Source organism: Staurois parvus, unplaced genomic scaffold, assembly GCF_062004578.1.
Source record: "Staurois parvus isolate SC_StPar_1 unplaced genomic scaffold, SC_StPar_1.0 ptg000154l, whole genome shotgun sequence".
NCBI classification, from domain to species: Eukaryota; Metazoa; Chordata; class Amphibia; order Anura; family Ranidae; genus Staurois; species Staurois parvus.
Window position 1 is genome coordinate 20,940,478 of NW_028317950.1, and position 24,493 is coordinate 20,964,970.

General features: G+C 42.2%; 1 protein-coding gene across 1 annotated transcript in view; it reads left to right on the forward strand.

Moving 5' to 3' along the window:
* The first annotated feature begins 74 nt into the window (after positions 1 to 74).
* Positions 75 to 24,493, forward strand: part of CUNH9orf43 (chromosome unknown C9orf43 homolog) — a 48,986-nt gene continuing 24,567 nt past the window's right edge. The window contains exons 1-4 of the mRNA XM_089675205.1: positions 75 to 130; positions 11,426 to 11,639; positions 21,370 to 21,517; positions 23,356 to 23,452. Coding sequence (XP_089531331.1) covers positions 11,489 to 11,639; positions 21,370 to 21,517; positions 23,356 to 23,452 — 396 coding nt within the window. The 5' untranslated portion in view covers positions 75 to 130; positions 11,426 to 11,488. The remainder of the gene's footprint in view (positions 131 to 11,425; positions 11,640 to 21,369; positions 21,518 to 23,355; positions 23,453 to 24,493) is intronic.

Below are 24,493 nucleotides of genomic sequence, written 5' to 3' on the forward strand. Positions count from 1 at the left end.
GTTCCACTGCTCGTCCGCCCATTACACGTGGGCGAGCGCAGCCAATCGGCTCAGGGAGATCGTGTAGGGCGGGACAGACGCGGGTGGGAGGCGGAAAAGCGTTCAATGTTGTCATGGCGACCTGTGCTGGGTAAGTGTGTTGAAGTTTAATCTAGGGTGCTCCATGGGAGAAGTGACAGAAACCCTTCAATTCAGGGCATGCGGAATATTCAGCCTTGCTTTATTCCTGCTTTACTGAATTTATTGGAGGCAGGAGCTCTATGTGGGGTTTCTGACAGTTACTGACCTGTCAACTACACACCCCTGTGTGAGCAAAGCATGTCAAACAACAATCCTCCTTAGAAGGCACTTGAGCAACTACTTTGGTCTGTTATGTGAAGTGATGCACACTCAGGAGCTGGGAGTCAGCATGTGCAGGCATATACTGTAAGTTGTGTCCATTCGACTGACATGTAAGCTGGATCTACAGTGACATTCGACTGACGTAAGCCGGATCCACAGCGACATTCGACTGACGTAGGCTGGATCTACAGTAACATTCGACTGATATGTAGGCTGGATCTACAGTGACATTCCACTGACATGTAGGCTGGATCTACAGTTAAAGTCATTCTAAAGGCTACACCTTTTTATCTCAAAGTGGAAATTCGGTTAGAAAATTAAGTCCTGACCGACCACTTCAGGCTGGCCCCTTTTACACGTATAGCTATGTAGAACACGAAAAATAAGTACCTGTATAGTTTAAAATCCAGTAATATACTGTTTCAGGCTAGGTTCACATCTATGCAGATTGCGGTTTTTCCGGCGCGTTTTGCGTTGCGATTTTGAAACACATTTTTGTTGCATTTTTCTTTTTTTTTCTTTGCCAGTATTATTATTATTATACAGTATTTATATAGCGCCGAAGGGTTTGCTCAGCGCTGTACAATAGCAAGGAGGACAGTAACAATACAATACACGAGGGGTTCGAGGGCCCTGCTCTTTTGAGCCCACAATCTAGGAGGGAAGTTTACAATCTAGGAGGGAAAATAGAAAAGTATGACAGTTCTATTCACGTAGTCGGACCTTGATGCGACTTTACACTCTCTGACATTGAAGTAGCATCAATTTGCATCAAAGTAGTACAGGAACCTTTACGTGACCAAAGTCACATGTTAGGGTTAGGGTTAAATGTTAGAGTTAGGATTATACAACAAATAAAATATAGAAGGATTGCGCCATAACCATGTTTTTGGTACTTATCTAATAACACCCTTTTGCAGAAACGCAGTACGGTTCATTTAACATGATTTCCTATGGGACAAGTTCTCATATCCACATTTTCACCCGGTGCATTTTTTTGGAAAGGGTCAGGGACTTTTTTTTAACACAAAAAGTTGTGTTTTTGAAACTTCAATGGAAATGCTGCTGAAAAGCATGTAGTGTGTTTTTGCTGCATTTTTTGTGTTCTGCATTTTAAATCTGCCTAGCAACAAGAAAATTTAAAACAATAAAAAAAAAAAAAGCAAAACGCATAAAAAACACAGCAATACAGTGTTAAAAATGCAGGTGCAAAAACGCAATACAGAAACAGCTAAAACGCAAACTGCATTGGTGTGAACCTAGCCTAAGTGTTGGTGACTTATACTCTACAATGTTCTAAAACAGGGGTCTCAAAACGTACTAAACAAAGGGCTAGTTTTCTATCCTTTGGACTTTAGGGGAGCCGGACTGTGACCATTGGGAGTAGAAAAGGTCCTGACATCTGTTGGGAAAAAAAAATGCTCCATTTTTGGTGTCTTAGGAGTGGATTTGTGGTGTCACTGGGAGAAATTGGGTGACTTTGTTGTTGTCAATGGGAGGAATTGTGTCCCATCATTAGTGTCATTGGCAGGACCTGTGTCCCTTCATTGGTGTCAGTGGAGGGAATTATGCCCCCTTGTTGGTATCAGTAAATTACATAGTGCCCCAAGGGCCGGATAAAAGCAAGCATCTAGCCCCCAGGCCGCAGTTTGGAGACCACTGTTCTAAAACATAATAAATAAATATATACATTAACAAAAAAAAAATATATATATATATATTAAATAGTGAGTGGCACTGCACCCTTCAATATAGTGTATTCTACTAATTTTAAATGTTCTAATTGTTTAAATTAGTTTTGTGCAATTGTGTAACCCTTCTATTATATCACATCCTGTGCAAAAGACATAAAAAACAAACCAGTGAGCATATATAAAAATAAACCACATACAATATGTTCACACTTTAAAACATCAATGAACATTAGATATTATTCAAAATAATTGGTGCTCTTCAAACGTCAAAATTCTTTCTGTGTTTCCATAAATAAAAGTCCCATAAAGAAACCAAATCAAATGTTCCAAGTGTACAAACACTTCTTCTTTTGCCTTCCTTATTAAACACCACTGTGAATCCACCACCAGAAGCACTAAATAAACTCACCAGAGGTGATTGCTGGTGAGTTACCAACCAGCTTGCAGCACATTCCCCTGTGGGAGCAATAATCTGCAGACTTATTCACTTCTCAGACAATCTCGGACACCAGTATCAACCCGATCATCCAATGAAGCGGAGGAGAGAGGACAGGAGCTCGAATAGCAAAAGATCTTTAAAACCATTAATTTATTGAAAGAAAACCATCAATCTCACATTGTTCTGTGTCTTGACTGACGCAAGTACACTAGCATAAAATATCCAATAAAATCAAATTGGCTCTGGTCAGCTCCAAGCTGACAAGCCGTTTTGTATGGTGGCATCAGACCTTCACTGCTTGTTAAGTAGCAGGAGCCCAGCCCTGACAGTACCCCCTTCTTAACGACCCCCCCCCCCCCTCAGGGGGACAACAGGCTTAAGGGGAAAACATAAATGGAAAGAACGGAGGAGGAAAGAAGCATGTACGTCTGAGGATAAGACTCAAGAGCGTTCCTCCAGACCGTAACCCCTCCAGTGAACTAGATAATGTATGCGCCCACTAAACCTACGGGGATCAATGATAGAATGTACAGTCAGGTCCATAAATATTGGAACATCGACACAATTCTAAAATTTTTGGCTCTATACACCACCACAATGGATTTGAACTGAAACGAACAAGATGTGCTTTAACTGCAGACTGTCAGCTTTAATGTAAAGGGTATTTACATCCAAATCAGGTGAACGGTGTAGAAACTACAACAGTTTGCATATGTGCCTCTTACTTGTTAAGGGACCAAAAGTAATGGGACAATTGGCTTCTCAGCTGTTCTATGGCCAGGTGTGTGTTATTCCCTCATTATCCCAATTACAATGAGCAGATAAAAGGTCCAGAGTTCATTTCAAGTGTGCTATTTGCATTTGGAATCTGTTGCTGTCAACTCTCAAGATGAGATCCAAAGAGCTGTCACTATCAGTGAAGCAAGCCATCATTAGGCTGAAAAAACAAAACAAACCCATAGCAAAAACGTTAGGTGTGGCCAAAACAACTGTTTGGAACATTCTTAAAAAGAAGGAACGGACCGGTGAGCTCAGCAACACCAAAAGACCTGGAAGACCACGGAAAACAACTGTGGTGGATGACCAAAGAATTCTTTCCCTGGTGAAGAAAACACTCTTCACAACAGTTGGCCAGATAAAGAACACTCTCCAGGAGGTAGGTGTATGTGTGTCAAAGTCAACAATCAAGAGAAGACTTCACCAGAGTGAATACAGAGGGTTCACCACAAGATGTAAACCATTGGTGAGTCTCAAAAACAGGAAGGCCAGATTAGAGTTTGCCAAACGACATCTAAAAAAGCCTTCACAGTTCCTGAACAACATCCTATGGACAGATGAGACCAAGATCAACTTGTACCAGAGTGATGGGGAGAGAAGAGTATGGAGAAGGAAAGGAACTGCTCATGATCCTAAGCATACCACCTCATCAGTGAAGCATGGTGGTGGTAGTGTCATGGCGTGGGCATGTATGGCTGCCAATGGAACTGGTTCTCTTGTATTTATTGATGATGTGACTGCTGACAAAATCAGCAGGATGAATTCTGAAGTGTTTCGGGCAATATTATCTGCTCATATTGAGGCAAATGCTTCAGAACTCATTGGACGCCGCTTCACAGTGCAGATGGACAATGACCCAAAGCATACTGCAAAAGCAACCAAAGAGTTTTTTAAGGGAAAGAAGTGGAATGTTATGCAATGGCCAAGTCAATCACCTGATCTGAATCCATTTGAGCATGCATTTCACTTGCTGAAGACAAAACTGAAGGGAAAATGCCCCAAGAACAAGCAGGAACTAAAGACAGTTGCAGTAGAGGCCTGGCAGAGCATCACCAGGGATGAAACCCAGCATCTGGTGATGTCTATGCGTTCCAGACTTCAGGCTGTAATTGACTGCAAAGGATTTGCATCCAAGTATTAAAAAGTGAAAGGTTGATTTATGACTATTATTCTGTCCCATTACTTTTGGTCCCTTAACAAGTGGGAGGCACATATGCAAACTGTTGTAATTTTTACAAGGTTCACCTGATTTGGATGCAAATACCCTCAAATTAAAGCTGACAGTCTGCAGTTAAAGCACATCTTGTTTGTTTCATTTCAAATCCATTGTGGTGGTGTATAGAGCCAACAATGTTAGAATTGTGTCGATGTCCCAATATTTATGGACCTAACTGTATCTCATATTCCTCATTGTTGTCAACCAGAACTGGGTGAGGGCGTGGTACCAAGGTGGTATAGGGATTACACATCAAAGGTAATAAGGAAACATGAAATACATTGGAAGGAAGATCCAATACGTATGCCACTGGGTTAACCCTACGTAGTATGCAGAAAGGCCCAATATACCGAGGCGCTAGTTTTAGGGAACACGGAGTTGAAGGTTATGGGAAGACAGCAAAACCCTCTCCCCAACTTGGTAGGAGAGTGCAGGGAGGTGTCAGTGGTCAGCATGGAGTTTATACCTCTCTCTGGAGCGTTGCAAGGATTTTCTGATCTGCACCCAAGTGGAACGGACTTCTTGAAGATATTCCTCAAATGCAGGACTTCCCTGTGGAACGAATGTATCAGGCAACATGGATGGCTGGAACCATAAACAGAGATAATCAGGAGGCGGCATTGATGACTTTATTGTGAGCAAACTCCTCCCAAGGTAACAGGTCCGTCCAGTTGTTATGGTGGTTTGAAATATAGCAACGTAGGAACTGTTTCAAGGCTTGCTTGGTCCGTTCTGCGTCCCCATTGGACTGTAGGTGATATGCCGAGGAGAAGGAAGCTGAATTCCCAACTGTGCACAAAAGGCTCGCCAAAACCTAGACACAAACTGGCTACCCCTGTCTGAGATGATAATTTTAGGTAATCCATGTAACCCAAAGATCTCCTGAGTGAATATTGATGCCAGTTCTTTGGATGTAGGCAACTTCTTTAGCAGAATGCAATGTGACATTTTCAAAATCCGGTCAACCACCATAAGAATAACTGTATTGCCCTGGGAGTTAGGTAAATCCACTATAAAATCAATAGACAAGTGGGTCCAAGGCCTCTCTCCACTGGGTATGGGTTGTAGAAAGCCTAATGGAAGGTGTCAGGTTTTTTTTATTCTGAGCACCCACGGGACAAGCAGCTACAAAGGCAGTTACATCAGCACGGAGACTAGGCCACCAGAATTGTTGAGACATAAACTATATGAGTTGATTTTTCCCTAGGTGACCAGCTGCTTTGGAAGAATGGTAGGTCTGGAGCAAAGCAGCGGTCATGAGGTTTTCCAGGAGGAGAATGGATTTGAGAAGCCAGAATTCCCTCAGGTGAAGTGAGACTTAAGCAAATAGTGGCCAAAATGTTGTCTGGAGGTATCACAGGAGTAGAAACAGATGCCATTTTGGAAGAGGAGGAAAACTGCTGCGATAATGCATCTGCCCTTATATTCTTTGTACCGGGTAAGAATGAGACTATGTAGTTGAAGCTGGACAGAAAAAGGGCCCCTTGAGCCCTTCTAGGAGATAAGCGTTTAGCCCAAGACAACAATGTGAGACCTCAATTCTTTAAGAGCTAGAATGATGGCTAATAATTCTCTGTCCCCAATTTTGTAATTGCATTCTGCTGGAGACATTTTTTTTTAGAAAAGAAGCCACAAGGATGCATAGGGCCCACAGGGGTAGGACATTGAGCCAGGAGAGCACCTACTCCAGTCTCAGACGCATCAACCTCAGGAATGAAGGGTAATGTAGGATCAGGATGTGCCAGCACTGGGCTGCAGCACAAGTGGCCTTGAGGCATTCAAAGGCTTTAATGGAATCTGGAGACCAATTCTGTGGGTTGCCCTCCTTTCTGGTCATATCAGTCAGGGGTTTGACCAGAGAAGAGAAATTACGAATACATTTCCGATAATAATTGGCGAAACAAAGAAAACGTTGCAGAGGATGTAGACCTATGGGTCGAGGCCACGGTAAGAGTGCAGATAGTTTCTCTGGGTCCATCGAAAACTCGGCAGCAGATATGACATAACCCAAAAATTTTACCTGTTCACGATGAAACTCGCACTTTTCCAACTTGCAATACAGGTTGTTCTCTCTCAACCTCTGTAGCACACAGGAGATGTCTATGTGGGGGTTCTCTAGGGATTTTGAATATATGAGAATATCATCAAGGTAAACCACCGCACATTGCTGCAGTATATCTTGGAGGACATCGTTAATAAATTCCTGGAAAACTGCAGGAGCATTGCAGAGACCAAAAGGACATTAGGTTGTATTCGAACTGTCCACTCCTAGTATTAAATGCAGTTTTCAATTCGTCATCCTCTTCAATCCTCACAAGATTGTATGCCCCTCTCAAATTGAACTTAGTGAAGACTGTTTCTCCCTTGAGGCAGTCAAATAATTTCTTTATCAATGGAATCGGATAAGTATTTTTAATAGTATTGCGATTGAGACATCTATTATTGATACAGGGTCTTGGTTCACCACTCTTCTTTTTTCACAAAAAAAAAAAACAGCACTAGCAGGAGAAGAGGATTTTGTGGATGAACCCCTAATATAATGAATCTGCAACGTACTCCTCCATAGCCTTACCTTCTGAGATTGACAGAGGGTAAACTCGGCCACAAGGAGGAATGGCACCAGGTTGAAGATCAATTATGCAGTCATAAGGCCGATGTGGCAGCAAAATACTGGCTGGATCTTTGTCAAAGACATCAGAGAATTCCCGGTACTCCTCTGGCAAAGAAGAGACTGAAGACGTGCACAAGACCCTGCTCACTTTATGAAAACAAGTATTAGTGTATTGTGGTGACCACGACAGAACCTCAGCTCTATGCCAATCAAATGAAGGATTGTGCTTCTGTAACCAAGGATAACCAATGACAACTGGGTAATGAGGTGAGGAAATGACTTGGAATTGGATTATCTCATGGTGAAGAGTCCCTACAGGCATGGTCAATGGAGCGGTTTCATGGGTCACATGGGCAGGATGTAGAGGTCTTCCATCAACAGCCTCAATGGCAAGTGGGGAGGCACGAGGCTGCAGCGGTATCGAGTGCTTCCACACGAAGGCACATCTATGAATAAACCTGCAGCCCCAGAATGGATCAGTGCCTGGGTGTCGATGCAGAACTCAGAACAGGAAAGGGTAAGCAGAACTAGAGGCTTATCTTTAAGGATAGCCGGCAACGCAAAGACATCACCTAAGGTCTGTCCCCTACAGCAGCGTTTTTCAACCACTGTGCCGCGGCACACTAGTGTGCCGTGAGATATTGTCTGGTGTGCCGTGGGAAAAATTCCAATTTCATCTGTAACATGTGGCTTCGGCTCACAAATAGACCAATCATTAGAATCTAATGATTCAGTGGTCGGCAAGCCGCGGCTCGCGAGCCACATGCGGCTCTTTACCCAGTCTAATGCGGCTCTTCTGTGTGCCGGGCGCCTGCTCCCCTCCCTCCTCTCGGTCGGCCGCTCCCCTGCCTCCTCTCGGTTGGCAGCCCCAAAAGTCCGCGCGGACCTTTTAATCCGGCTTGCGGATGTGGCTGTCAGGATGTGTGTAGGCGGGGCAGCGTGCCGAACGTGAGGGGAGGGGAGCTAGGCTCCTCTCACAGTCCGCCCTGAAGACCCGAACGGCGCGGGAAGACAGCGAGAGGAACGCAAAAGGTAAGTGAATTGACACGGGGGACTTGGCTTACTAGAAGGGGGGGGGGGGAATAGTACTGTGGGGGATGAAATACTATATGAGGGATGAATTACTTTATGAGGGATGAAATACTATATGGGGGGATGAAATACTATATGGGGGATGAATTACTATATCAGGGATGAATTACTATATGAGGGATGAAATACTATATGGGGGGATGAAATACTATATGGGGGGATGAAATACTATATGGGGGGATGAATTACTATATGAGGGATGAAATACTATATGGGGGGATGAAATACTATATGAGGGATGAAATACTATATGGGGGATGAATTACTATATGAGGGATGAATTACTGTATGAGGGATGAAATACTATATGGGGGGATGAAATACTATATGAGGGATGAAATACTATATGAGGGGATGAAATACTATATGGGGGGATGAAATACTATATGGGGGATGAAATACTATATGAGGGATGAAATACTATATGAGGGATGAAATACTATATGAGGGATGAATTACTATATGAGGGATGAAATACTATATGGGGGGATGAAATACTATATGGGGGGATGAAATACTATATGGGGGGATGAAATACTATATGAGGGATGAATTACTATATGAGGGATGAAATACTATATGGGGGGATGAAATACTATATGGGGGGATGAAATACTATATGAGGGATGAATTACTATATGGGGGGATGAAATACTATATGAGGGATGAATTACTATATGAGGGATGAAATACTATATGAGGGATGAAATACTATATGGGGGGATGAAATACTATATGAGGGATGAAATACTATATGGGGGGATGAAATACTATATGAGGGATGAAATACTATATGAGGGATGAATTACTATATGAGGGATGAAATACTATATGGGGGATGAAATACTATATGGGGGATGAAATACTATACGGGGGATGAAATACTATACGGGGGATGAAATACTATACGAGGGATGAAATACTATACGGGGGATGAATTGCTATGGGGGATGAATTACTATATGGGGGATGAATTACTATGGGGGATGAATTACTATATGGAGGATGAATTACTATATGGGGGATGAATTACTATATGGGGGATGAATTACTATGGGGGATGAATTACTATGGGGGATGAATTACACTATGGGGGATGAATTACACTATGGGGGATGAATTACTATATGGGGGATGAATTACTATGGGGGATGAATTACTATATGGGGGATGAATTACTATATGGGGGATTAATTACTATGGGGGATGAATTACTATATGGGGGATTAATTACTATGGGGGATGAATTACTATGGGGGATGAATTACTATATGGGGGATTAATTACTATGGGGGATGAATTACTATGGGGGATGAATTACTATATGGAGGATGAATTACTATGGGGGATGAATTACTATATGGGGGATTAATTACTATGGGGGATGAATTACTATATGGGGGATTAATTACTATGCTTACTATGGGGGAATATTACTATACTTACTATGGATGACACATACACATCATTCATCTACTCTTGGTCCGGCCCCCGGGTCCAATTATAAAATACTTTATTATTTCATAATAAAGTAATTATAAAATAATTTCTTTGTGTTTGATTCCTATTCAAGAGAATTACTTTATATATAGTCAATATAGGCACAGAGGTAAATTTTTTTAACATTTTCTAATGGTGGTGTGCCTCGTGATTTTTTTCATGAAAAAAGTGTGCCTTTGCACAAAAAAGGTTGAAAAACACTGCCCTACAGGACCTCAGGTGCGGGCTTTTCCCAGACGGATTGGACAAGACTGCAATAAGTGACCTGCTTGGCCACAGTAAAGGCACAATCTCTCCCTTTTTGTAAAGGCCCTCTCTTCTTCAGAGACGTGTAAAGTACAGCTGCATGGGCTCTACTTCACTGGAGGACTTGTGCCCAGGAGGCATGGGAGGTGAGGGAGGTATGGGTGGGAATGTAAAGCTCGGAGCCAAACATACAGGAGGCTTCCGCAAGTGCTCCTTAAAGGAAGGTCTCTCTCGGAGTCTGGTATCAATGAGAATGGCCAACAAGATCAACTCCTAAACATTCTTAGGTATATCTTGAGTTGCAGTTTCATCTTTAATGTTATCTGAGAGGCCATAGGAAAAAGCAGCCACGAGAGCCTCATTGTGCCAACCAACCTCTGCTGCCAGAGTGCGGAATTCAATAACGTAGTCGGCAACAGCTCTCGTACTCTGTTTAATGGACATGAGGCTCTTGGCATTAAAGGTGGAGCGACGGGAAATTCAAATACCCTTTTACAGGGTAACCAGACGGAGACAGAAAGTGCAGTTAAAATCACACCTTTTAATGAAAGAGCAAATATAGCATAAATCAGGAACGTAGTCAAAACAGAAGCTAGGGTTTGGATGTCAAAGCGGGTTATCAGACGAGCCAGAGTCAGGAAACCAGAAGTTATCGTAGTCAGGAGCCAAAAATCAGGAAAAGGAATCAGAAGAAAAGTCAGCCAGACTGAGTTGTACACGGAAACACAGACAGGAACACATTGGAGAGCATAGACCACGCAAGGGCAAGGAATAAATGAGCTTAGCTGCTAAAATAGTAAAAAGGGCTGGCTGTAGGCTGGATTAATGAGTCAGGTAATGGTATCCAGGTGAGTCACTGTGGAGATAACAAGTAGCTGGTAATTAACCAACAGCTAAGCACTGAGCACTAAAAGAAAAGAGCTACTTGTTAAGTAGCAGGAGCCAAGCCCTGACAGAAATCATGTTAAATGGACTGTAGTGCGTTTCTGCAAACTGGAAAACACACTGAAATCTGCATAAGTGTGAACCTAGGGTAACCCTGCACTCCACATGCTTATTTGCTCTCTATTGTTAGGCACTGTGCCGAATTTGTAAAGGCCGGTCTGTTGGCAGCCTAAAGATTTACTGCTGTTCAGGGTCTCTGGGCTTCAGTAAAATAGCAGACTCCAGTAAACCACAACAGGAGCAATGCTGTAGGCAATTTACTGAACACACAAATTTTGGTAGCATAATTATTATTGTGGAATGTATGTTCCTTGCTAAAGAACATTTTGTTAATTAAGTTGTTTTGGGCTGCTTTAAAGTGGTTGTAAAAGGTTCTGCTTTAAAGTGGTTGTAAAAAGTTCTGCTTTAAAGTGGTTGTAAAACTCAGACATGAAATATGAACATAGAATATCCCTCTATAGTGTTTAATTTTCTAAATCCAGGAACACTAAGTGTTAGCTGAAAATTTTGATAAGAATGGATTTACTTTAAAATTCCCTTGTCTCACTGTATATGTATTTCAGGTGCCCCATGCACATGGATGGGAGATAGCGGAGGGACTTTACCTGTCACACACCGAGAGTGGAATGGCCACCCTAAAGGAGCTGGATGAGACTTTGTGCAAGTCATCAGTGTGTCAGCATCCGCAGTGTTGGGTGACCTTCAGGAGGATCAAACTGGGTCACCCTCGATACCGTCCACTAGGTTCTATTACCAGGACTCCCCGAACGGATCCAGGTACTGCCTTGCTTTGAGGATCTTTAGCTTATTTCTTATCTTGTCATAGAAGAACACACAGGATGGCAAAAACGCCTAGTGTACTACCAAAATATTTTATTATACGCAAACACAAATGCCAATTCCATAGTCCAGGGGTGTGGAAATTTCAAAACAAAACTAAACTAAAAACCGTATTTAAATCTGAGGTGCTTGAAGAATGTCTAGGGCTTTTAAAACCGAAAGGGGCTTTAGGCCTGAAAATTACAAAAAATCTCCAAATATTGTATATTTTCTGAAAGCAGAATCCCTAGAGAATAAAATAGTGGTAGTTCCAATTTTTTATGTCACGCGATATTACCACAAATGTAAAAACAAAAAGTAAAAAGTACACTTAAGTTCATTTTATTGCACAAAAAAGCAATGCATTACCATTTTTGGTAAAATATAAAAGATGAGATTGCTCTGAGTAAATAGATATCCAAAATGTCAAACCTTAAATTTGCGTGCGCTCATGATATGGTGACAAACTTTAGTACCCTATATTTTATATAGGCAACATTTTAAAGGTCTTTATAGGTCATCAGTTTAGCGTTACAGAGGTATGATCTTAGAAGTATTGCTGTCATTCTGGCATGCGCGGCGATATGTAACGTATATGATATGTAACGTGTATTGCAATCAATGTTTTCATGTATAGGCGCCCCAGCTTGTGTACATGCATATATATACAGTGGGGATCGAAAGTTTGCGCACCTCAGCTAAAAATTTGTATTAATGTGCATAAAGAAGCCAAGGAAAGATGGAAAAATCTCCAAAAGGCATCAAATTACAGATTAGACATTTTTATAATATGTCAACAAAAGTTAGATTTTATTTCCATCATTTACACTTTCAAAATAACAGAAAACAAAAAAATGGCGTCTGCAAAAGTTTGGGCACCCTGCAGAATTTATAGCATGCACTGCCCCCTTTGCCAAGCTGAGACCTGCCAGTGTCATGGATTGTTCTCAATCATCATCTGGGAAGACCAGGTGATGTCAATCTCAAAGGTTTTAAATGCCCAGACTCATCTGACCTTGCCCCAACAATCAGCACCATGGGTTCTTCTAAGCAGTTGTCTAGAAAACTGAAACTGAAAATAGTTGACGCTCACAAAGCTGGAGAAGGCTATAAGAAGATAGCAAAGCGTTTTCAGTTGTCAATATCCTCTGTTCGGAATGTAATTAAGAAATGGCAGTCATCAGGAACAGTGGAAGTTAAAGCAAGATCTGGAAGACCAAGAAAAATATCAGACAGAACAGCTCGCAGGATTGTGAGAAAAACAATTCAAAACCCACGTTTGACGGCACGATCCCTCCAGAAAGATCTGGCAGACACTGGAGTTGTGGTACACTATTGCACTATAAAGAGATACTTGTACAAATATGGTCTTCATGGAAGAGTCATCAGAAGAAAACCTCTTCTACGTCCTCACCACAAAAATCATCGTTTGAACTTTGCAAATGAACATATAGACAAGCCTGATGCATTTTGGAAACAAGTTCTGTGGACCGATGAGGTTAAAATTGAACTTTCTGGCCGGAATGAGCAAAGGTACGTTTGGAGAAAAAGGGGCACAGAATTTAATGAAAAGAACCTCTGTCCAACTGTTAAGCATGGGGTTGGATCAATCATGCTTTGGGGTTGTGTTGCAGCCAGTGGCACAGGGAACATCTCATGAGTAGAAGGAAAAATGGATTCAATAAAATTTCAGCAAATTTTGGATGGTAACTTGATGCCATCTGTGAAAAAGCTGAAGTTAAAGAGAGGATGGCTTCTACAAATGGATAATGATCCTAAACACACCTCAAAATCCACGGGGGATTACATCAAGAGGCGTAAACTGAAGGTTTTGCCATGGCCTTCACAATCTCCTGACCTCAACATAATTGAAAATCTATGGATAGACCTTAAAAGAGCAGTGCGTGACAGACAGCCCAGAAATCTCAAAGAACTGGAAGACTTTTGTAAGGAAGAATGGGCAAAGATACCTCAAACAAGAATTGAAAGACTCTTGGCTGGCTACAAAAAGCGTTTACAAGCTGTGATACTTGCCAAAGGGGGCAGTACAAGATATTAACTCTGCAGGGTGCCCAAACTTTTGCAGACGCCATTTTTTTGTTTTCTGTTATTTTGAAAGTGTAAATGATGGAAATAAAATCTAACTTTTGTTGACATATTATAAGAATGTCTAATCTGTAATTTGATGCCTTTTGGAGATTTTTCCATCTTTCCTTGGCTTCTTTATGCACATTAATACACATTTTTAGCTGGGGTTCCCAAACTTTCGATCCCCACTGTATATATATGTGTGTATGTGTGTGTGTGTGTGTGTGTGGGGGGGGGGGGGTTATGTGCTTGGGTGTAACTTTAATTCTTTACAATTAAAAAAAAAAAAAAAAAAAAAAAGTGTTTTTTGCTTAACTTTTTTTTTATCACATAGGGGGAAAAAGTTCTCCTTATTGAGGCATCCTGGGTCTAAAAGACCTTGCATGTCTCCTCTGTTCTCCACTGGATGTAATGCAGTGCACATCACACTCCATTACATTCTTTCCCAGCCTCAATGGCCAGGAAATCTGACTACATCACTTCTGGGTCAGGACAAGAAGAGGAAGGGAGCGGACATGTCCACTCTTTTCCCTCCCTCCCCTATACCTACCAACACCCATTGAACCAGTCACGGGCCCGCAGATGGGCAAGTGGAGCCTAGGAGACATAGCAGACAAGGGTGCATAGGCTGGCACTATAGTGGGCTGTGTGGAAGCAAGCAGGCAGCAGCCCAGCCACTCAAATGCTTCCACCTGACAGGTGAGCCCTGCTGCTTTCCCACAGCAAGGATAAAGGTTAAAAATAACTACCTGTCCCGCTCCCGGAACTACATGTCCTGTGCGTCGGGCGATATGAATTGAACATCCCTGCATACTCACAAAGGAGACAGGGTACAAGCAATATATCACAACAAACTCAGACCAGTGCTAGTAAGATGTCACCTGGTCCCATACTCAATCAGCAGGCTGACAAGTTCCAAGTGTCACACCCCTTCCCTCAGAGCTATCTGATAGAAGAATAGGGTGCAACCTCCGAAACACGTCAGTCTGCCTACTGAGCATGGGACCAGGTGACATCTAATACCATTGGTCTAAGTTTGGTGTGATATACTGCTTGTATCCTCGCTTCTTGTGAGTATGGAATTGGCATTTGTGTTTATGTTTCATAAAATAATTCGACAATGTGCTAGGCAATTGCACCCTCCTGTTTGTTCTTTTTTCATTATATTGCTAAGTCTGAAGAGGGCTGCATTGGTGAAGCATTCCAGATGAAGATTTATGTGTGTTCCACACTTCACATACAATTGGGACTATGTAGATGCACAAATTCCGAGGGATGTCTTAGTATCTTTGGTGCTCAACTGGAGGCCCAAGGGTCATATGTGTCCCTTTGATTCTTATTGTACAACCCTCTAGCACCGGCAGGCAGTGGTGCTTACTCAAACTTAGTGAATGAAAGTGATTAATTACACTGGATTGCTAGTTAAATGGTTGTTTCTTTCAAACTCTTACTTTTTTCCGTGCTGTCTCTTTCCTTTTATCTCTTTTTTTTTATACATATTTTTTCTCTGACCTTTTATAATAGATCTTGCTGAGAAGAATATCTGATAGGGCTTTGGTGGTTTTTAAACAGTGGGTTTTAATCAGTGGTTTTTAAAAGGGACTAGAAGGAGAACAAATATGAGAGTGTTGATATGTAAAGGGCTGTAATGGCAGTAATCTCCAGCAGTCTTGTGTAACATATTCCCAGCTTCTGACAGTCTCCTGCATCAGGTTCTCAGTCTCCATCCACTGCAGTAGCATGTCTGCAGTCTATGACTGCCTTCTATAGCATGCTCCCGGTTGCTGTCTATACTTTGTAGTGTTTCCACAGTTTCTGAATTTTCTGTAACATTACATTACTCTGAAATGTACAAGCGGCACTTGGTAATGTCAGGGCCCGCACATAAAACCTCTAGTATCAAGTAAGTTGAACACTGCTCCTCTACATATTGGAAGCTCTTACAGCAGAATGCACCTTTCTAACATTGTGCTGATTTTAGTGCCTGTTCACACCAGTGGACACGTGTTATGGTGCTTATAATGAACATGCGCAACAAGACCTGCCTTGTTTAATGCCCTTGGAACTTTTTATTCATTTTCTGCATGTATTTATCATGAGCACCAACACTGCATGTGTGGTTTAGGTTTTATTTTTTTTGTTTCTCACAGAGAAAAAGGGTTCAGGGTTTTCAGCGATGTCATCTGGGGAATCTGTGGCCTTCAGGTCTTTTAACTTTTCCCATCGGGGGTATCACTTCAGGAGAGCCCCTCACCTACGGTTTCCACCTCATCCCTTTAAAACCCAACACATATTAATTACACAGGTTCTGTGGCTGATTAGGGTGGTAATTAAACTCACTTGGTGCCTTATCTGCATTAAATTAGCCTCAGAACCTGTGTAATTACCGTATTTTTCGCTCCATAAGATGCACCTGACCATAAGACGCGCCTAGGTTTTGGAGGCGGAAAACAAGAAAAAAAATATTCTGAACCAATGGACTGCAGACACAGTACAGGGGATGACCAGAGACTGCAGACATAGTACAGGGGATGATCAGAGACTGCAGACACAGTACAGGAGATGACCAGAGACTGCGGACACAGTACAGGAGATGACCAGAGACTGCGGACATAGTACAGGAGTTGACCAGAGACTGCGGACACAGTACAGGAGATGACCAGAGACTGCGGACATAGTACAGGGAATGACCAGAGACTGCAGACATAGCACAGGGGATGACCAGAGACTGCGGACATAGTACAGGAGATGACCAGAGACTGCGGACATAGTACAGGAGATGACCAGAGACTGCGGACACAGTACAGGGAATGACCAGAGACTGTGGACATAGTACAGATGACCAGAGACTGCAGACAGTACAGGGGATGACCAGAGACTGCAGACAGTAAAGGAGATTACCAGAGACTGCGGACCTTTGGGGTGGGAGGGGGAACGGGTACCTGAATTTGACAGGTACCCGCTCCCACTTCCACAGAGTTGTCCTTCTCTCTTCTTCCCACGGCGGCTTCTGTGACAGCCGGGTGCCCACTGCGCATGCGCGAGAATCACTGTGCTTTGTGAATGGCCCGGAGCCTTCTGGGACCTGTCATGTGTCCCAGAAGACACCGCACCATTCACAAAGCTCAGCGCTTCTCGCGCATGCGCAGTGGGCACCCGGCTGTCACAGAAGCCAGCGCCAGAAGACTGCAGCGCTGGAGCGAGGAACAGGTAAGGTCCTGCAGGAGAGAAGAGCTGAGCGGGCGGCCCGATATTCTGACATGGTGGCAGCAGAAATACCGGACCGGCCGCTTTACATTCGCTCCATAAGACGCACTGACATTTTTTCCCCTTTTTTGGGGGGAAAAAAGTGCTTCTTATGGAGCGAAAAATACGGAAATATGTGTTCTGTCTTAAAGGGATGAGGTGGCAACCCTACCCTCACCAAGTACTTAGAGGACCGGTTTTGCAGTTCTTCAAGGAGCAGGGTCAACTTGGCTTCAGCCTTGGTGGACCAGAGTACCTTGCCCCTGTCAGGATTCCTGCTCTCCAGGAGGTTCAGGAATTTCGGTCCTTCCTCTTCAGAGGTTGGTCCTCTCTAAAAAAAAAAAAAAAAAAAAGATTAGAAAAAAAAAAAAAGATACTGTACGTGCAATGGTGTACATTGTGCAGTTATGCACGCACTCTGTGATACCTTCTTACAATTCAACAAAGTGTTTATTTTTTTAACTTTATGTAAAGTTAAAAACATTATTTAACTCAATGCAAAACTGTGTGTTGTGCCGCACTGCCATATATCATAAGGCTTTTGTGTTTTGTGTTGCATAAATAGCAGCATTTTTATGCCATTCCCACCAGCATACTTGTATGGTGTAAACAGGGCACAGTGAGAACAGTTGTGTTCTCAGGAAATTGCTTTGAACCAGACTTGATCAATACACCAGGTGTTAACGCCATCTCGCTGGTTGTCGGGTAGCAGGATCTAATTAAGGGCTTTTTAAAGAGTCCTGACAACTAGCCAGTGAGATGGATGACCAGTGGGAAGCAGGCAAACTTTAGAAGGCAAGCAAAATGCACTTTCACCTGCAGCACAAACCAGCAGATTGTCCTGACACAACCGCAAAAATACCAAATCGTCTGACCTATAATGTACAGTATGTTTTCTCAGGTAATTTTCTGTCTTTTATATTGCATAGGGAAGAGGAAAAGTAGCATCCAATTTGCTGTTATTTTCAAGCCAAATTGTCTAACCAAATATTTTCATGTGCAATATTGTGCGGTGTCCTAAATGATGCCACCATCTTGCTCAGGGCTGCTGTTAGAAATCACGGGGCCCCATACAGCTCACCTGACAACTCCCAACTCCCCTCCGAAAATACCAACATTGGATAGCTGTCTGCTTGTACCTCGTATGTACAGGAGGTTACCTGAGAGCAGGAAGATCAATGGATTCATTGAGAACTAAAGTTGTCAGCTGCAATGGCTGGAGGTACTTGTAGACATTCATTCACAGGAAACTGTGAATGAATGATGTGGCTGTGTGGGAAGAGTCTGCAGATACTGAAACATAATACATGTTCCACCCTAAAAATGGGTGGCAGTGCTACTGGGGAGGGGGGCGCATAGGGTGGAAGAGCAGTAGGGAGTATCAGATATGGGCAAGGATGGTGATTAGTGTGGTTGGTGGAGGCATGTACTAGAACTGACAATTTGTATTTCCCTCCTGCAGCAGCTGAAAACTGGTGGGTGAGTGGAGGAAGGAAGCCGGCAGCGCTGCCAGGGACGGAGGCACATAGGGGACAGGGTGGGAATCAGAGTGTGGCTCTCTCTGCAGCAGCTGAAAGCCAGCTTCTCCTCCTCTCCCTCCTGCCGACTTTCAGCTGCTGCAGAGAGAGCCACACGGGATCAGTTCCAGTAATTGCACCAATACCCCCCCTCCACATGCCGCACTGGTCACCCTGATCACCGTCCCTGCCCACATCCGATTCCCCCTGCTGTCCTGGGCCCCAGACAGTAGGGCCGGTGGTATACCCTATTGGTAGCCCGATCTTGCTACCTAGCCCTCAATCCTTCTGGTTTTTTTTTGTAGCCTGTTTATATGACCAGGTTTCCCCTGTTGGTTTTGAGGTCACCTTTACCAGCAACCCACTGATCTTCTGTTTGTCTTCAGCTACTTCACTGGGTCTGAGAGTTTTTGTAGGGAGACAGGTGGCCTGTTTTGATACCAGGCGATGTGACACAATGAAAACACACACAAACACACACACACACACTCTCTCTCTCTCTCTCTCTCTCCCTCCCTCTCTCCCTCCCTCCCTTCCTCCCTCTCTCCCTCCCTCCCTCCCTCCCTCCCTCCCTCCCTCCCTCTCTCCCTCTCTCCCTCCCTCCCTCCCTCTCTCCCTCTCTCCCTCTCTCCCTCTCTCCCCCTCTCTCCCTCCCCTCCCCCCCTCTCTCCCTCCCCTCCCCCCCTCTCTCCCCCTCTCTCCCTCTCTCCCCCTCTCCCCCCTCCCTCTCTCTCTCTCTCCCTCCCTCTCTCCCCCTCCCTCTCTCTCCCTCTCTCTCCCTCTCTCCCTCTCTCGTCCCTAACTTACATTCATACATACACATACTGAGGCCAATTTAGACAGGATCCAATGAACCTACCAGCATGTCTTTGGAGTGTGGGAGGTAACTGGAGTACCCGGATGAAACCCACGCAGGCACAGGGAGAACATGCAAAGCCCAGGCAGGCAGGAGGTGCCGTGGCTGTAATTCAAAACCAACGATCCTAGTACTTCCAGGCAAAAGTGCTAACCATTTAGCCACTGTGCTTCCCATAAAGATATATATACATACATACATATATATGGGAAGTCGCAGGACCCAGAAAGGCGCTTATAGTGTAGTATTTTATTTAACCTCCCTAGCGGTCTGATTATGTCAGTATTTCTGTGCTCAATGTGGTAAATTATTTTTTTGCATGGAAATATGTATTTTTTTTATTGTAGGCCTGTCATTTTTAGGAATAACTCACTGAAATCTGTCCGAACAAGAGTCTAGTAAACATCCTGGGTATGTTAAAATTTGAAAAACAAAATAATAAATTATAATTTAATAAATAATCATAAAAAATAATAATAATATAATAATAAATTTAAGTCAATAATATAATCAAACCAAAAACACTGAAATTTGAAATATAGCGCCAAGTTCGCACATCACTGAGCAAAGTTGCAAAATCGTTTTCAGTGTCTGATGACGAATTTCCCCACGAATCATTATCACTCAATTCTGCAAGTGGTTCTGATTTACTATCGCTGTTCTCTAGCTGGTCTAAACCCGCTTTTGACCTAAAGGGACGCTTTTTGGATGCCATGGAGATTTCTCCAGTTTCCAGGCAGAAAGAACGGTAAAAATGCAGGCAGGGCACAGGACAAAGCACTCGGGACAAAATGTATGTGAAATGGTTTGATACAGTAATGTTTTACTATGTGATTTTAGTGAATGTCACTTTTTCACATTTTTAAATTTCCCACCAGTTCCGTCCCCCGTACATGCTGACGTCGCAGGAAACAGAACCCAGAAGACAGATGCTGGCATAGGCCGGAGGATATTGCTGGGGACACTGCAGGAGGGACATCGCGGGAGCGAAGGACAAGGTAAGTGAAGAAGAGATCCCGGAGCAGCACTGCAAGGTATTCCCGAGTGTAGCTCGGGGTTACTGCTTGTGGTGCTGAAACTTTACCCCGAGCTACACTCGGGAATACCACCAGGGAGGTTAAGGTAATAATAGCAAGTAACATAAAAACGTATCCACGTGGAGTAATAAAATAAATGAATAAAGTACCAAAATGGCCACCGCTCATCAGTAGCGGCAGCTAGAGGTCAGCAATAGGGCTCCACACAACGTGTTTTGTGTAATAACACGTCCTCAGCGGTACACCCACTATAAGCACCTTTCTGGCTCCTGTGACTGAGCTAAGTCACAGGACCACCAGCACCCACCCTGACGGATAGACGGATGACCCCGTAGCTGTCAGCATACTGCTGCACCCCCAGATGTGCGATGTATTACAATCAATGCGCATTATAAATTATGGTCTGGTGAGTGTACATCCGTACCAAGTGTGGATTTCCTTTTACAAGCTTTTGCACCGTTACTCTTCACAGATAACTTCACGTGCCAATCATAGGCATTTCTTCAGCTGATATCTTTGCACAAGAGACATTTTAAATTTACGAATGCTCTGATGAACTTATTTTATTGCATTTTATGTCATCTTGAACTAGTTATATTAATTTTGCACTTTCATCACTTTACTCACATATGCGTCTAAGTCACATGCGTTTATGGAATTTATGACATGCATTTTTTAGTGCTGCACTAATATTTTTGGTATAGCACATACATACTTCCATTGGTCCAAGCTGGACAAATGTAACTATGTAGAAATTGCTATATCTAAACTTCAGCTTTAAAGTCCTGTTATGTTTGATGGTCACTTCAATTTATAATATTGTTGTCACCTAGTCAGCATCTGTTCATTTCTAAGTTTGGAAAATTTGTTTTAGCCAAATGTACCTCACTTTTTATTTTACCTGTCCTTGTGGTGCGTTCAGTAAAACTATTATTTCTCAACAGATGGACTGCCAATGCTGAGTGTAACCACTTTGCCAAATAACCAGACGCTGCCGAATGAACAGAATTTCCAGGCTGCACCTTCTTTGGTTACCTTTGGTAGATTACCTTCTCCTTATATGTACAACCTCTACAACAGTGCCACCTTCAGGTAATATTTGAAAATGCATATCACAGTTCCTAAATTGTGTACCATATGGTGCAGCGCAACAATAATAATTAACCAATAAATATTATAATAATAAATAAATGAATAAATATAAATTGACAGTAATGGTGAGACTATAGGAGATCCTAATGGGATCTAAAATAAAGTGCAAAAAATAATGGTGCAAAATGGTGAAAGGATCCATTGGGTCACAAAATCAGACCCTAATGCAAAGTGAAAAACAATAAATACCCAATCCCAAAAATGGGATAATATAACACACAGCAAACGTGTCAACAAAGTGAATCCCAGTGCTGGGAAAATCATATAATAAATCACAAGGTGACAAGTGATTTATCACAATTCACACAGTGACAACAAGAAATCAATAAACGTAGGTCTATATCATGACATGCCTTACGGGGTTTTTGATCCACGGGTTACCCCACTGACCGATCTTGCACGTACCATATTCTAAGCCTTATTACTACCTTTCTGGCTTGGCTAATACTTAGGGAAGTGATCCAATTTTAACTTTTTATTACCTATACATTCTACTGTCACTTAACCCCTTACTCCCCCCCCCCCTCCCCAAATTATTATTTTTTTTTTCTTTCCCCCATATTCCCCCCAACATCTCATCCTACATTTCTTTTACTGTTCTTCTTTTTTTTTCACACCTGTTATACCATCTTATCATTCATTCTTCACCAACCAAATAGAGCATTTACTTCCACGCAGATATGACTATCTGCAACTATATCATTCACTCAAGTTATATATACATAAACCATGACTTTCACAGCATCCAATGCTTTCCCTACCCTAATCTTCATATCACCTCATCATTAAAAATTGCTGATATTCAAGACGTGACAACATATACATACATCGATCCGCTTTCCTCTGCGTATCCACTGGTTTACATTGTATGCCTGATGTAATGTTCTACCCCATTTTGACTTGTATTGCAGTTTACAATATGTCCTGTCTGCGAAACGGGAGGCAACATGTCATGTTTATGTTCTGACTGTGATCTATAGCTGTATATGCTTTATATGCTATTTTGTTTCTTCTTATATTAATAAAGTATTTTTGGAACAAAAAGAAATCAATAAAAAAATTGTGCAATAATATGAAATATAAAAGCAATATATATGTATAGTAAAAAAACAATAATAAATATATATGCTGAATAAAATCTAAGAACACGTATAATAAAGCAGCAAATGTAAAAGTTCCTGTTGACGCTTTGTGGGCATTAGGGGCCTGAGACTAAGCTGACCCTGTAAAGAGTGTCTTGGAGAAAAACACTGATCTAAATAAAAGGATATTTTAACAAAAGGAGCTTGTGTTAAAATGTTTGATTTTCCTCTATGGAAGAACATATCATTTGCAGTCTTGTACACAGATATACAAATATCACTGCAAATGCCAGTCTATAGTTGTTGTTTTTTTTAACATATACATGTACATGAAACCTACTTAAACTGAATTTGTGTTCCATGTTAAAGTTTCCTCTGCAAACTTTTGCCCAGGTTGGTGATCCTATTGCTGACAGCAACCTACCAGTGACAGGATCACTAGGGGAGCAGAAATACCACTCGCCTGCATTTATGGCACTTCTGATGAGTGTGATTCTGCCGCATTTTGGCCAGTGAGGGAGTAGTGTCATAGAAGCAGATAAGTGTTCTGGTGTTGATTATGAGTTATTGCCAATGACAAAATTACTAATTTCACATGGGCAATACTAAGCAAACAAGAGCATCTTGCAGATGTTGCCATGGTTGAACTAACATCAAGGTAACCTAAATACTGTCAACATTATTTTTTTTGAACAGCATGGACAAGATCCTCTTTCCAGGCATGAACTCCTACAGTGAAATCACAGAGGCAAAAAGGGGGGACTCATCCCTCTCTATTAAGAAACCTTGGAAGGTGAGTGATAAACAGTGTGTTGGTGGCATATACTGTACATACCAGCTTGGCAAAAAGCATATTTAGCAGGTTTACATGGAGAAGAAAACTGCTTTTTGAATTTTTGGGAACTCAATATGGAAATGTCCTCTTATGTCTGAACCAGTGGTTTATCAGATTCAAATGTTTCTCTACCATCTTCAAAATAAACAGATCTATTGAGTGGGGTTGGCTCCTAATATTTGCATCTAACTACCAGCCCATGGAAGCACTTGAACTTTTGATTCTGTGTTTGTGCCCCACGAGACACTAATACATGTGACAGGGCACTACCAGAGTTCCAGATATAGTTGTGCTCCAAAAAAATAAATATTCATTTATAGAAATTAGGTTTTTAAAGCAAAACTGTGCTTTGGCAACAAAGAGCAAACGTGCACCTTTGCTTTCATCCCTCAATCCTTCATTGCTCAGCCAGCAAGAGTTTAAAATAGTACTTCTGGGTTTGGAAGAGTTCACTTTAAAGAGAACTTGTCCCCACACCATTCATTTCAACTGAAATCTTCCAATAATGTTATATAGTTATTTAACATACAGTTGTGTTCAAAATAATAGCAGTCAGACATCACTAACCTGATCAATCACTGTTTTTGGTAGAAATGATATTTCTACATGGCAAATCATTTACTAGCAGGTGTAGTAGAGTAATAGAAATCCAACAGACCCAACAGTCATGACATCCATGCTGCTGATTCTGTGTAATTGAATCACTAATTGAAAGGGGCATGTTCAAAATAATAGCAGTGTGGAGTTCTATTAGTGAGGTCATTCATTCTTTGAAAAACAGGTGGCAATTATTACCCTTATTTAAGGAAGGAAGGCAGCAAATGTTGTAAATGCTGATTACAGTGCATTTCTCTCTGAAATTCGGAGGAAAATGGGTCGTTCCAGACATTGTTCAGAAGAACAGCGTGCCTTGATTAAAAAGTTGATTGGAGAGGGGAAAACATATAAAAGAAGTGCAGAAAATGATAGGCTGCTCAGTTAAAATGATCGCAAATGCTT